This window comes from Neolamprologus brichardi, chromosome 22, assembly GCF_056152115.1.
Source record: "Neolamprologus brichardi isolate AB-2024 chromosome 22, ASM5615211v1, whole genome shotgun sequence".
Lineage (NCBI taxonomy): Eukaryota > Metazoa > Chordata > Actinopteri > Cichliformes > Cichlidae > Neolamprologus > Neolamprologus brichardi.
The window spans coordinates 31,972,199-31,985,980 of NC_142124.1; the positions used below are offsets into that span (position 1 = coordinate 31,972,199).

Here is a 13,782-nt window from a genome sequence, read left to right on the forward strand (position 1 = left end):
GCAACTTAAAAAAATACCAGCAAATAGAAAAAAGGTCCAATAGGCACACAAAACTCCAAGACACAAATCAAAAGTTGATGGAACAAATGATTCAAAAATACTTAAAGACAAAAAATAATTCTGTTTTTTTGTGAGCTGGTGCAGTGTTTTCTCCCCCCTTTCTCCACTATGTTTTATTCACCTTCTGTTGTGTTTTGTGTGCTTTTATGGCATTTTTCTATTTGCTGTCATTAATAAAGGAAGACAGGATAAAGACAGCATGTCTTTATCCTGTCTTCCTTCTCTCACCCCAACAGGTCACAGCCGATGGCCCCGCCCCTCCCTGAGCCTGGTTCTGCCGGAGGTTTCTTCCTGTTAAAAGGGAGTTTTTCCTTCCCACTGTCGCCAAAGTGCTTGCTCATAGGGCGTCATATGATTGTTGGGTTTTTCTCTGTATGCATTATTGTAGTCTCTACCTTACAATATAAAGCACCTTGAGGCGACTGTTGTTGTGATTTGGCGCTAAATAAATAAAACTTAATTGAATTTCTCAAGTTGTAGTGCACTTGACCTCTTAGGGCCATGCTCTTTGGCCTCAATTGATGTTAAATTTCAATTGCAAAGTGAGTGAGAGCATGGACATTTAGTTATGATTACAGCCTACAAGCAGGTCAAACAACCATCTGGCTATGAAAAAGAAGTAAAAGAGTTCCAAACTAATTCTACTTTACAAAGTATATAAATAAAATACTTAAGTAGATATATTTCCTAAACAAGATATTCATTAAGATCCAAAGGCAAAATGTAGCATAGTAAGTTTTGTACTGCTGAAAATAAAAGTAAAAAAAAACAAACAAATCCTAAAACTTTATTTTCTCACTTGTTTAGTTACATAAGTTCATAAGAAGTAGGAAATAAGGTGGTATGAATAAGATACAAAAATAAAATGCTCCAGTTAAACACACATTGAAAGTTGTTGGAGGTATTACTGCTGACCTCTGACTGGTTTAAGTGTGTAAGCATGGTCAGCGGGGAATAGGGGGTGCTCTATGGGCTCTGACGAAAAAGTGTCATCTTGTAAACAGGACACTGAGCATACTTTGTGTGGAAATGACGTGATGATCATAAGTGTATGAAAGCAGAGTAAAGAGTCAGACACTGCTGTAGAAGGAGCTCAGTAATATATGTTTCTGTGCTGGATGATTTCATGTGCTTCATAAGGCTGTCTGAAACCTGTCGGTTTCACCCTCATCCATAAAAATTACAAATTCTGCCCTTGAAAGTAAAGATAGCAACATTTGAATACCATTTGTCAAAATACACCTCTGGTTGCTAACCTAAAGTAGAAGCTAAAAGCTGTTTGTCTACAAACTTTGGGAAACTAGTAGAAAGTTACATGTGCTTTAGTCTGAACAACAAAAGCAGAGTGGCAGCGCAGCCATTAAGGTGTGTTTGTGTCCTCTCTATCTGGATTAGTTTGGATTCTCCCGCTCTGCTGTTTCCTCTTGAACAGCCTCATCTTCCTCCATCGGCTCTTCCTCTTCCTCCTGCAAAGACACAGCACACTTTTATATAGACAACATAACCTGTCTGAACTTAGTTTCACTGTCTGTTGCTCATAGTTCGGCAAAAACCTGCAGTTTCCTGTCAGCCTGTGACCTTGTCTCAAAGCTGGCCGTCTTTTATACATAAAACAATCTAACGAGCAGATACGCATTAAAAAATATCTCTCTATTTCTTAACAGGCAAAAACAAACAAACAAAAAAAAAATCCTTCAGTAATTTTTGTTTTAATTAAACAACTTTCATTTCAAACAACTATTTGTGACTTTTGTCACTAGACTGCGTCAATAGTTTGCACCACTTGTTCAAAAAAGTAACAAGTTAAACAGAATGTGAACATTGCCAAACATGGAAAAATAAAGTTCACTCTTAGTCCTATAAAAAAATTAAGAAAAGAAATCCAGAAACTCGTGAACGGAGGTGAAAAATATATAATTTTGTGAGAGTTTAATACTATTCAATCTTAGTGGCTGAGGGGGCCAGTTTATGACTGCAGAGCTGTGGCGGGGCGTGATCTGCAGCGCGGCTGTGAGGGAGGCAGATGCACATGAGCTGCATCCCCAATCACGCCTCGCCGGCTTAAACAGAATGAACTAGGTCCTGTTGTTGTTGATGATGTGTGTAGGCTGTAGCCAAAAAACTGCAGCCGCGTGTGTAAATCGACAGCCACAATCCTGGGTTTCAGCACCACTGTAAATGATGCACAACAGACCCGACCACATGTTCACACTTTTCAGTACACTTCTTTATTGCAGCTGTCGACTTACACACGCAGCTGCAGCGGATGTGCATATTATTAACGTAACTGCAGCAAATTTCTTTGTTTTATCGTAAAAGTGATTCCGATGTTAAACATTAGTTCCGCATGACTTTTCTGCCAGGTAACTTGCCACACACTTTGACAAGCACTGGGTTAACCCTTTAAGACCTACCATAGAACCAAGTCCGCCAGAGCTTATATTATATTTTTACATGTTGTAGAGCCATTTTTTGGAGCATTTCAAGTTGCTATACCTCAATACAACCATTACAGCCTAGATCTTAATAATATGTATGAATTAAGTGCATAGTGATTACATAAATTGCAAAAAAGTGCAATAAACTACAAAAAAATTGAAAATCGTTTTTGTTTTTTAACATATATTTCTAGTTAGAGAAATTTAAGAGGCTTATCCCTCAAAACTGCAAATACAAAAAAGTTGCACAAAATAGTTTCTCACCACAGGAAATTTATTTTGAGTGTCTTCATAGTTTTATTTTTGAAATACACCAATTTTTATACACTGCAGGAAAAACGAAAATAAATATTATAGTGCAAATTTGCAAAAAAGCAGCATGTGCATCAAAATAAACTATTTCCAGCAGTGCAATATGAGTCCTAAGCATCCCAGAAACGACACAGAAAGTCATAAAGTCAAACATAACTTTTAAAAACACCAGTATAGGCTCATTGAAGCCCGGACGGTAAAAAACTACATTTCCGCGAAAATGACGTCACTTCCGGTTTCGGGCAGGTCATGGCGAACATGCGATAGTTCGCGCTGACATCTAATCCAATGTAGGAAGTGTTATGAACAGCTGATCGGATCGGCAAAGCGTGTTTCTGGAATATTATGTTTTTGTTGCTGCAAGTGCTTTTTATGCAGTTTTTGCAAAGCTATATGTGGAAGGAAACTGTGACCGAGGACAAGCTGATGGCATAAGATGTAAGTACAACTCCTCCGGTTTCATATGCAAAAAAAATTATTGCGCTAGCTCACGTGGTTGCAGAGCTACCGGGATTTAAAAATAGTTACGCAAAACAGCGCGTGCCCGCTCCAACAGGTTTTAAAGGGTTAAGGGATAACAATTCGCTCAACTCAACGAAAAACACAGGCACAGTTTTTGAGAGGGGCTGAACACACTCGCCCACAAAGAGAGGCAGCAGGCAAGGATGGGTGTACTCATATCTTCCTGTTCAAAGTTTCCTGGATGGACGAGAATTATTTCCCTGCCCTTGGATCACGTTGTTTGTCTCATGACTGTTTAGAGTGCCCATCCTTTTTGGAGTCACTTGGTGGGGTGGTAAATGGTAAATAGACTGGTATACACCACAAGTCAAAATATTGAATAAACCTTCTCAGTTAATGACTTTTCTTTATTTTTGCTCATTTCAACATTGAAGATACATACTGAAGACATTAAATATATGAAGCAAGATTATGTGGCAAAGGAAAAACAAATCATAAATAACTCTAAATACAGTCCCGATCAAAAGTTTAAGACCACTTGAAAAATGGCAAAAAAAATCGTATTTTGCATGATTGGATCTTAACAAGTTTCCAAGTAGAGTTTCAACATGCAACAAACAGAAATGGGAGTGAAGCAAAACATTTTTTGAGCACGCAATTTATTGAAAACAACGCTGTGGCAGGCGTGGTTTGTGGTGTGGCTGAGTGTGTAGGAGGCGGCTGAAAAGCTGCGGCTGTTTGAAGGCAAAAGCAACTGAAATAAAGTGTGTAAACCAGTGAAATATGTGGTTGAGTCCCTCATTCCCATTACATTTGTGCTGAAACCCAGGAGGTCGCATGGCAGAACCACAACCGGGCAAACCAGTGGAGGCGCTGGCCCGAAACTTGCTGCCACACAGAGAGGGCAGGCGGCAGTGTTTTGACGCCAGGGGGAACAGCTGCAGGACTGGTCCGAGCCCTGGAAGCAGCTGACAATGAGTCTGGCAGCTTGGGTCGGTTCCTGGCTGACACCACCGCCAGCCCTCAAACTGCATGGGGGAGGGAGGCGACCTCCACTGCCAGAACCGGAGGTCAGCACGCGGGAGGGACCTGCTCTGACGGAGCCGGAGGTCGGCGCACGGGCAGAACGTGACATTCCCACACTGAAGGACAGTGCACCATCCAGTCCAGCACACTGCCCACCTGTCAAGCTGCTTGAGAGCTGCAGGTTCTGTCCACGTTTGCTGCGCCCCCGCCACTTGCCACGCGGCCGGCCATCAGATCCCATTCATCCCTGTTGCTGGTCCATCGGCCGGAGATAGTTGCGGCTGATTCCCTCTCCTGCTTGCTGGTGGGGAGCAGGTTCGGCTGGGAGGCTAATGTTGTGCCAAAGGTTATGGAAAACTGAAGTCCTCTTGCTACATTCGCCAAATCCTCTACTAGGAATCTTGGAGTAACATTTGACAAAGCTCTGACTTTGGATGCTCATGTTAAATCTCTGGTTCTCTCTTGTTTTTATCATTTGAGAAACATTGCCAAGCTGAGTCCCATTGTGTCCCACTATGAACTGCCTTCCCTCTCTCCGTTATCATCCGACTACACTTCTCCAGTTGGAACGACATTCCGATGTCATTGCTGTATATCCTGGTGGCATGGATCAGTAAATCAATGTCTCGTTCACTCTTGGCATACAGCCTGACGTCATGCATCTACAGGAGGTGGCTGACAACTGCTCCGTTCCATAGTTGGTATCCATAGCCAGTCTTGTCAATGATCTCACTGAGGGGGTTCAGGCCTGTGCAGAACAGCAGTGGGGACAGAGCATCTCCTTGGTAGATCCCGCACTTGATGGTGACTTGTGCTATGGGCTTGAAGTTGGCCTCTAGCATTGTACAGCACATCCCCATTGAGTTCCGATGAAGGCTCTTAGGGTCCTGTTGATCTTGTATAGGTCTAGGCATTCCAGGATCCAGGTGTGGGGCATTGAGTCATAGGCCTTCTTATAATCAATCCAGGCAGTGCACAGGTTGGTCAGCCTAGTCTTGCAGTCTCAGCTGAGTGCTCAGTCTTACCAGTAGCTGGTGTTTTGCGCCTCTAACCAATCTCTGATGGCTCCCCCTTGCTGTAGCATATGTGTTGTACCTCGTCAATCTCTACCTGTGAGAGCAGTCCCTTCTTCTGAATGTTGGAACACTGAGCTACTAGTTGTTTTGCCGTCAATGATGATGTTGTGTATCGACGATTTCATACATCCCTCATCCTATCCATGCAATCCCTTCCGCCAGGGTTCCTTGCATAATAGCATTCCAACAAAACCCTATTTTCTTCTCTTGCCCACCGATGCCTTCTTGTTCCAGTAGGCCACTTCTCATCAGGGTGCCCTGGTTCCTCAACACCTGACGTGGACCTTGTTGATCAGGGCGATGTCCGAGCCAGCATGACTCTCTCACTCCGGTATGCCAGGCGGGAATCGAGCTTGCGACCCTGTACTCCAAAGGCGTGTAGTGGAGAACTGCTGATAATGGATGTGACTGGAGGGTTGTATTTGACCTGCAAGCCCAATGTTTAATTCGGACAGCTGTTTTCTAAAGACACAACCTCATGAGTTTGGTCAACTGTTGCCACCAGAAATGCCCTTTGTCACCTATTCTTTCATAATAGGTGTAGCCAGGTGGCAAAGGGCTTCGACTTTGGTGGCCTCAGAATCTCATCTCTGCTTTTTGCAGATGATGTCGTTCTATTGGCTTCATCACGTGGTGGCCTCTAGCTCGCACTGGAGCAGTTCGCAGCTAAGTGTAAAGCACCAGGAATGAGAACTTGCACTTATAAATCTGGGGCCATGGCCCTCAGCTAAAAAAGGGTAAAGTGCTCACTCCAGGTCAGGGATAATTTGCTGCACCAAGCAGAGGCGTTTAAGTATCTCAGGATTTCAGGTTTACGAGCCAGGGGAGAGGGAAGCAAGAGATTGACATATGGATTAGGCCGGCATTTGCAGTCAGTCAGAGGCTGTTTGTTCCTTTGTTCATACTTACCTTTGTTTCTTTGTTTTGAGCCTTAGGTGTTAGGTGTTTGGGATCATCACCATACCTGCCATCACCGGCCTTAACCAAGAGGAGGAGTATTTTAAGGAAAGTTTTCTTTGTTTTTGTGTTTTTCGAGATTACGGACTAACTTATCAAGAGTTATCTTAGAGGGATTTATGTAAATGAGTTAATCAGTGGAGTAGTGAGCTTTATGTCTTTCTCATTTCCCTGAGGAGGAGCGGTGAGCTGTGCTGCCTAGGCCATATGCTTTTAGATTTTTATTATTATGAGTTAATCTGGGGAGCTTAGGTTTAACTTTCATGTGTTATGGAGATCACTGTAAATAAATTGGTCATATCTGGGGACCCAAAATATCTGCTGAGTCTGCTTACCTACCACCTAGCTTGATGGGGTGTCACTCATGAGGTAAAGCAGGTCATCTACTAATCGGAAAGGTTGGTGGTTTGATCCCTGGCTGCTCCAGTCTGCATGCCAAATATTCTTGGGAAAAAAGTGCGTACAGTGGGTGTATAAAGCACTGTGAGCACTCTGGGAGAGTAGAGAAGCGCTATATAAGAATCAGCCCTTTTACAATTTTTGAGCCAAACTACATACAACTTTCAAAAATATGAGAGCTGCTGTGAATAAATCTGCCATAACAACAAAAAATCAAAGACCAAATGTGATTAAACGAATCCTTTTTATCCATGTCCATTAAGTTTTTGCACAAATTGTCCTGCTTTGACTTACCCTTTAAAATACTAGACATGATCATCAAGTGGACCCAAAAGACCTTTGCAATACTTTGTGTTTAACATACAGTTGGTGTTCCTACTGGAGCAGTTACAGTTATAAAGCAATTGAAAGCAAGTTAGTTAAAGCAAGTTAGTTCTGCATAAGAAAATCTCTGTTATTTCTTTTGTCATGTTAAGCTACTTCTTATAAATGTTAAGAATATGTAACTTATTAATACATTTTTTTCATACCCCTGATAATATGTTTTTATCATGAAAGATGGACCCGACCACACAGTTCACATTTTCAACATTCGGTTGTTGTCTCTACCATGCTCGGTTGCAGCTTTTCAGCTACAACCCCCACACACAACAACACACCTCAGGTCCTGGCACGTTTTGTACAGGGGAGGCGTGATGAGCTGATGGAGTTCCGGTGTGTCGGCCTCCCCTGAAGCCCCGCCACAGTGTTCATCATGTTTGAGCATTAGCAGCATCAATAGTCTTCTGTAGTAATTAAATACAACTTTATTAAGAAGAAAGGCCTGTCCTGCTTCATAGTAGTTGTTAGTTTTGCTGTTGTTGTGCTATACTATTAGCAACCTTATGAGCCACCTGCTGTGGATGATATTATAGTTATAGCTTATAAAAATTATAGAATTTTCTAATTTGGTCTGTAATGGAAAATTTGTGTTTCACCTTATTGAAGCCCAGCTTACTATTGGTATGTAGTTTTCTTGAACAAAGAATGAGTGTGAATATTTGTAAACAAACTAATTGGAACTGTGTTCATTATCAGGTTGGTGCCTACGTGACTGTGAGGACTGAGCTCCCTACAGCTGAACAGACAAAGATTCCCACTTGTTGGCTACAAAGGAGCTGCTATTATTTTACCTTTTTGTCTATGCCAGTTTGTGCTGTATCGATCACTTTGCAAAGGTTTTAACTTTCTTTTAATAAACCTCAGAAAATCAGTTTGGTTTCATGTTGATTCAGGAAAACCTGGATTTAGACTCCATGAATCTGAAAGAGGCAGCACGGTGGCACGGTGGTTAGCACTGTTGCCGCACAGCAAGAAGGTCCTGAGTTCAATTCCACCATCAGGCTGGGGTCTTTCTGTGTGGAGTTTGCATGTTCTCTCCGTGTTTGCGTGGGTTCCCTCCGGGTACTCCGGCTTCCTCCCACCGTCCAAAGACATGCAGCTTGTGGGGATAGGTTAATTGGATAATCCAAATTGTCACTAGGGTGTGAAAGTGCGAGTGAATGTGAGTGTGAATGGTTGTCTGTCCCTATGTGTTGGCCCTACGACAGACTGGTGACCTGTCCAGGGTGTACCCCGCCTCTCGTCCTATGACAGCTGGGATAGGCTCCAGCACCCCCCGCGAACCTGAAAAGGATAAGCGGAAGCGAATGGATGGATGGATGTCTGAAAGAGTGCTTACCTGCAAACAAATTACTGAGGAGAAGAGTGCCTGGCAACTGAGAGCAGACAGTGACCGCTGGAATCTCAATTGATAAAGAATCCAGAGTGGAGAGAATTTTTCAAGGACAAATAATTTGATTTAAGGAATTTGAAATTATTCTGTGTTTGGTAAGAGAGTCCACCATTCAGAGAAAAATTCTGTAAGCACAGTTGGTTTGGGCTGATCGGCAGAGAGAAGATGCAAATCAACACTGTTAACCTGGGCTGAGGACCACTGGCAGATGCAAAATATCACCGTTAGTTTGGGCTGATTGCCACAGGCAGACACATGCTAATGGCATTATGGGTTACATAAGGGACAACTTACTGGGTCTGAATTCACAAACAGCCATTGGTTGATTAGTTGTGATTGAGAATCTACAGATTGGATGTCTGAGATTGAACTTGAGTACCACCAGGAACAAATATGGGGAGCTCAAAGTCCAAAACAGAAAGCCGACTCAAGAGGCATACCATAAAATAGTCCAAATGTCCAATTTATGAAAAACAAACATGGTGAAATATTGTAATGCGCGGATAAATTAACTTTAATTTCTAAAAAAATGGGTATTTCAGTATAAGATTAAATAATGCAAAAAAGGGGAAAAGGAAGATGAGGAGACAATTAAAAGAGAAGTAGTATGTGTCATTTAATACAGATTGAAATGATTGTTATCTTGTGGCAGGACTGCAAGAATCAGAGAGGGAACGTGTTAACAGGCAGGGATGAAAAATTATATTAATTAAATGCCTCAGTGTGTCAGTAGCAGGCAAACCAAGACCTGGATCAACCTCGACCAACATCATCAGACCTACATCAAGGGCCAGGTTTGGCTAAATATTCCACAGCTTTACCGCCAGCCATCTTGAACTGTAAAAAACATGTTTCAACGACAAAAAACCCCTCTCCCTTAAGACACAATACAGTTCCAGAGCAACTGCAGTGACATCAAGAGTCAAAGGAGCTTGCAAAGAAAAGTGTCTGGACTTCTTTAAGTTGCTTGAACAGAGGGACAAAAGGACCCCCTGATGATCCTCTAATCGCCTGAGCCAAGGTGTGAAACTGGGTGTGGGTCCCAATCAGCCAGGGTTTCGGGTGAGCTCATTGTGAAACCTGGCCCCACCTTATCATGCGAATTCCTGAGGTCAGATGGCCCAGGATGTGAGTGGGCGTTAAGGCGTCTGGGGAGGGAACTCAAAACTGGATTATAGATGGCAGAGAGTTGGTGTCGTAAACCACCGCCTCTGTTCAAAGATGGTCGCTCACAGTGGACATAGATGCTTCTTTCACTCCTCTTTCAAACCATCTGTCCTCTCTGTCCAAAATGTGAACATAGAAGAGCCAGCAGAGACTCAGCAGTCCATCTGCATCTTACGGATAAAGGACACTCTTTCGAGGATGCCAATGTTCATATTTTGGACAGAGACGCCTTAACGCCCACTCACATCCTGGGCCATCTGACCTCAAGAATTCGCATGATAAGGTGGGGCCAGGTTTCACAATGAGCTCACCCGAAACTCTGGCTGATTGTGACCCACACCCAGTTCCACACCTTGGCTCAGGCGATTAGAGGATCATCAGGGGGTCCTTTTGTCCCTCTGTTCAAGCAACTTAAAGAAGTCCAGACGCTTTTCTTTGCAAGCTCCTTTGACTACGATGACCTGGATGACTGAGAACCTTCACAGACACAGTGACATCAAGAGTCAACAGCAGGTGTCCAGACAATGGCATTGCCCTCAACCTTAAAAGGAGATCAGCAGCATATACAAACACCATCATGAAAGGAGAGATACCCTCCAAATTTAAAAGGTAGGAAGTTCACCTGCAATATATATGTGAATGGACTTAGAAAGACTGTCTTTCTGAGAATTTGAGATTTTCCACACATGTAGTTAAAATGACATGGAAGAGACAGGAAAATAAGACAAAGCTGAAACAAACCTAACCACACCGCTGACAATGTACATGTCACAACCATAAAATACTGCAGGATGTGGGAGAGGCAGGCAGCAGCAGAGAAGTGGAGGGAGAAGAGAACATGAGGCTCTTTTTAGTGTGGTGACACATGAATAATTGGGTTAAGGATTGTCCTGAAAATAAGAAAACTGAGGCTAACTGACTCGGAGTGGAAGGTAAGAAAGAGAAGGGTCCTCAGCATCCTCAAGCGGTTATACAGGGCAAAATTATTGCTATAAAGAAATGAATGCCACAATTGCAAGACTAAAAGCACATAGAAGCCCTGGCATGGATGGTTTCACTGGTGAATGGTATAAGGCCTACAGGGAGGAATTAACTCCTAGACTAAAGGCAGTGTGTAACTGGGTCCTTAATTGAGGCAGTGACCAGCTTCCTGCCTCTGGGCAGTTAAGTTTTTATTTAACCTACTTTAACCTACTGCATATATCCTGTTGAGCTGTGTTTGACCTGGGTAGGTTTGCTACCCAGCAACGGGGTAATAAAGGGGTGCCTATATAAGCAAGGCCTGGATCCTTTGCTTGGTGAATTCCTCAGGACAACACCACGAGTGACTTTTACTGACTGAATTCCTTTTTGCAAGAATAAAGTGCTCAACAGAAATATAGAAGTGTGACTTCTTTCATTTAATGCACTAAATTTACACAACACTTTCCCCCCAAGATAGACAACTGAATGATTTTGAAACCACTGAGGAATCATAACAGTCTTTGGCTTAAGTTAAAGTCAGATTTAAGACAAAAATATACCTAATATATGATTGGTTTGATAAGTGGAAATTTAAAACTCTGAAGTTCATTGTGCATATTTATGGAAATAACATATTGTTTCTGAGTCCACAGTGCCATTAGAATATAGCATCATTTCTTTTGAGCCATCAGGGACATGAGGGAATGCTACCTTAATGAAGACTGTGTGCTGTTTCTCAGTGTCTGCTATATTGTTTACAGACATAAAATACTAAGGGCTCTAAAAAGTGGCCTCATGTATGCTTTGTAGTATGAAGGTTATTAGAATAGAATAAGGTCCAGAGAATTGTACTGCCTGGGCCACCAGGGAACTCGACAACAATTACACACTTCTGTTTACTCCACAAATTGGCCTCAGAGAGGGGCATGGGCATCTGTAGCGCCTAGTTAAAGTGATTGAGGTGACCCCAAACCATTGATTTTTTCCTTTGTCGTCAGCATCAAGCCTGGCCACCCTTGATCATGCGTCTGTACTCTGAGAAGGCTAGTTTAGCAGTCATTTCTTGCTTTTAGATCACATTAAACTGTGGTTAAACTTCAGCTGCTTCAAAGACACAATTACTGATGATGTTATCAGACCTTAAAAAAATATTCCTGAGTAAAAGCCTCAAGTGTTATTAACTGCACTTAATAACATTAGAATTAACCTTGAATACAGATAAGAAAACATGGAGAGCCACAAATTCAAATCAAACTCAAAGACTGATCTTCATATCATAAATGCATCAACGATAGTGATCACCTGAAAATTCTTTCAGAAAATAAAACATGGTAATTGTTAGATTTTTCCAGTAAGACACCCACTGAAAGAAGAACTGACGAAAAAACTCTTCCTCTGCCTCTGTCTAAATACCAGACCAGCTGATGAGTAATGATGCCTATTTTTCTTTCAATTTACTTTATATAGTAAAATCACCAGAGTGTGACACTTCATTAAGTTAATTAGGGTAACTTAATTATAGTCTTTCATGGGTCAACCATGAAGCTTCTGATTGATGGCACAGCCTGTAAAGGTAATCTTCTTGTGAATTGAAAAAAAATTTCATTAGCTGTAAGAAAAACGCATCAAAAAATTCTGAAGGCTTAAGGCACACTAAGCATATAAACAGCCAGAAGTCCAAATCAGCAAACACTAGCATTAAATACCTAACTGCTATATTGCCATAAAGAGCTGGATACTCTTGAGGTCATAACAGAACTTCAAATACAAATTATTTACTAAGCAGTAGGAGGCCATTGGCTGTGGAGGAAGTGAAGAAAATGAAACTTTTAGGCTATAATTTCAGCAGTTGCAATCCTTTTGATGAAAACAAGACTAAGTGCAGCAAAAGGAGTGCATCCCACACAAGTTCACAGTTGAGTACTTTAAACACTGTCTGAAAAACTTTAAGAGCTTTTGGCAATTCAAACCTTTTATCCAAATCTTATGGTCTGATTCACCACATCACTGAGTATGCCAAGCAGTGCTGCAAGGGTGTAAATAAAGTCTTAAACAAGTGCCCCTTTGGCATGGTAACAGGGTTGAATTGAACACCATCCGTATATTATGAGTAGACTGTCCCTTTATTACTGAAATCAATTTGGTGAGCGCCTGGGGCATTAGCAGGACGGATGTAGGCTTGGTCAGAGTGAGGTTTATCTAAGCTAAGCAGGCTGAGAAAAACACAGCATCTATAATATCCTCAAGGCTATCCAACAAAGCCTTTTTTCCCCCCGTTGCACAACAGAAACATGTGTGCAATGGCACCAGCAGTGTTCCAGTAACACTCTAAACCAGGAGCTGTAATTACAATAACTTTAAAAGAATTCATCAACACCAAGCAAATCAAAGGGACATATCAATAAATACAATGTACATACAATACACAAACATCATATTGGGGAGACAGGTCAGGCTATGTAGCATTGGCCGGTCGACCGCACGAGCAGCGAACCGGAACCGAAACAATGGAAAATGCATGATAGATCATCGATATCTATTATGGCGGGGGGGGGGAATCCTAAACCTACATAGTAGAGCAGTGCGATATGGCCAAAAATATTTATCACGATATATATTTGAAAATTGAGATAACAATATAACTGACGATATACAGTGGGGCAAAAAAGTATTTAGTCAGCCACCGATTGTGCAAGTTCCCCCACTTAAAATGATGACAGAGGTCAGTAATTTGCACCAGAGGTACACTTCAACTGTGAGAGACAGAATGTGAAAAAAAAATCCATGAATTCACATGGTAGGATTTTTAAAGAATTTATTCGTAAATCAGGGTGGAAAATAAGTATTTGGTCACCTCAAACAAGGAAAATCCCTGGCTCTCACAGACCTGTAACGTCTTCTGTAAGAAGCTTTTCTGTCCCCCACTCGTTACCTGTATGAATGGCACCTGTTTGACCTCATCATCTGTATAAAAGACACCTGTCCACAGCCTCAACCAGTCAGACTCCAAACTCCGCCATGGCCAAGACCAAAGAGCTTTCGAAGGACACCAGGAAAAGAATTGTAGACCTGCACCAGACTGGGAAGAGTGAATCTACAATAGGCAAGCAGCTTGGTGTGAAAAAATCAACTGTGGGAGCAATCATCA

At 42.1% G+C, this 13,782-nt stretch overlaps 1 protein-coding gene across 1 annotated transcript in view; it reads right to left on the reverse strand.

Moving 5' to 3' along the window:
- Positions 1-370: 370 nt before the first annotated feature.
- The window catches only part of phf14 (PHD finger protein 14), a 129,310-nt gene continuing 115,898 nt past the window's right edge, over positions 371-13,782 (reverse strand). Inside the window, exon 18 of the mRNA XM_087834494.1 lies at positions 371-1,526. Within this exon, the coding sequence (XP_087690620.1) occupies positions 1,452-1,526 (75 nt within the window). The 3' untranslated portion in view covers positions 371-1,451. The remainder of the gene's footprint in view (positions 1,527-13,782) is intronic.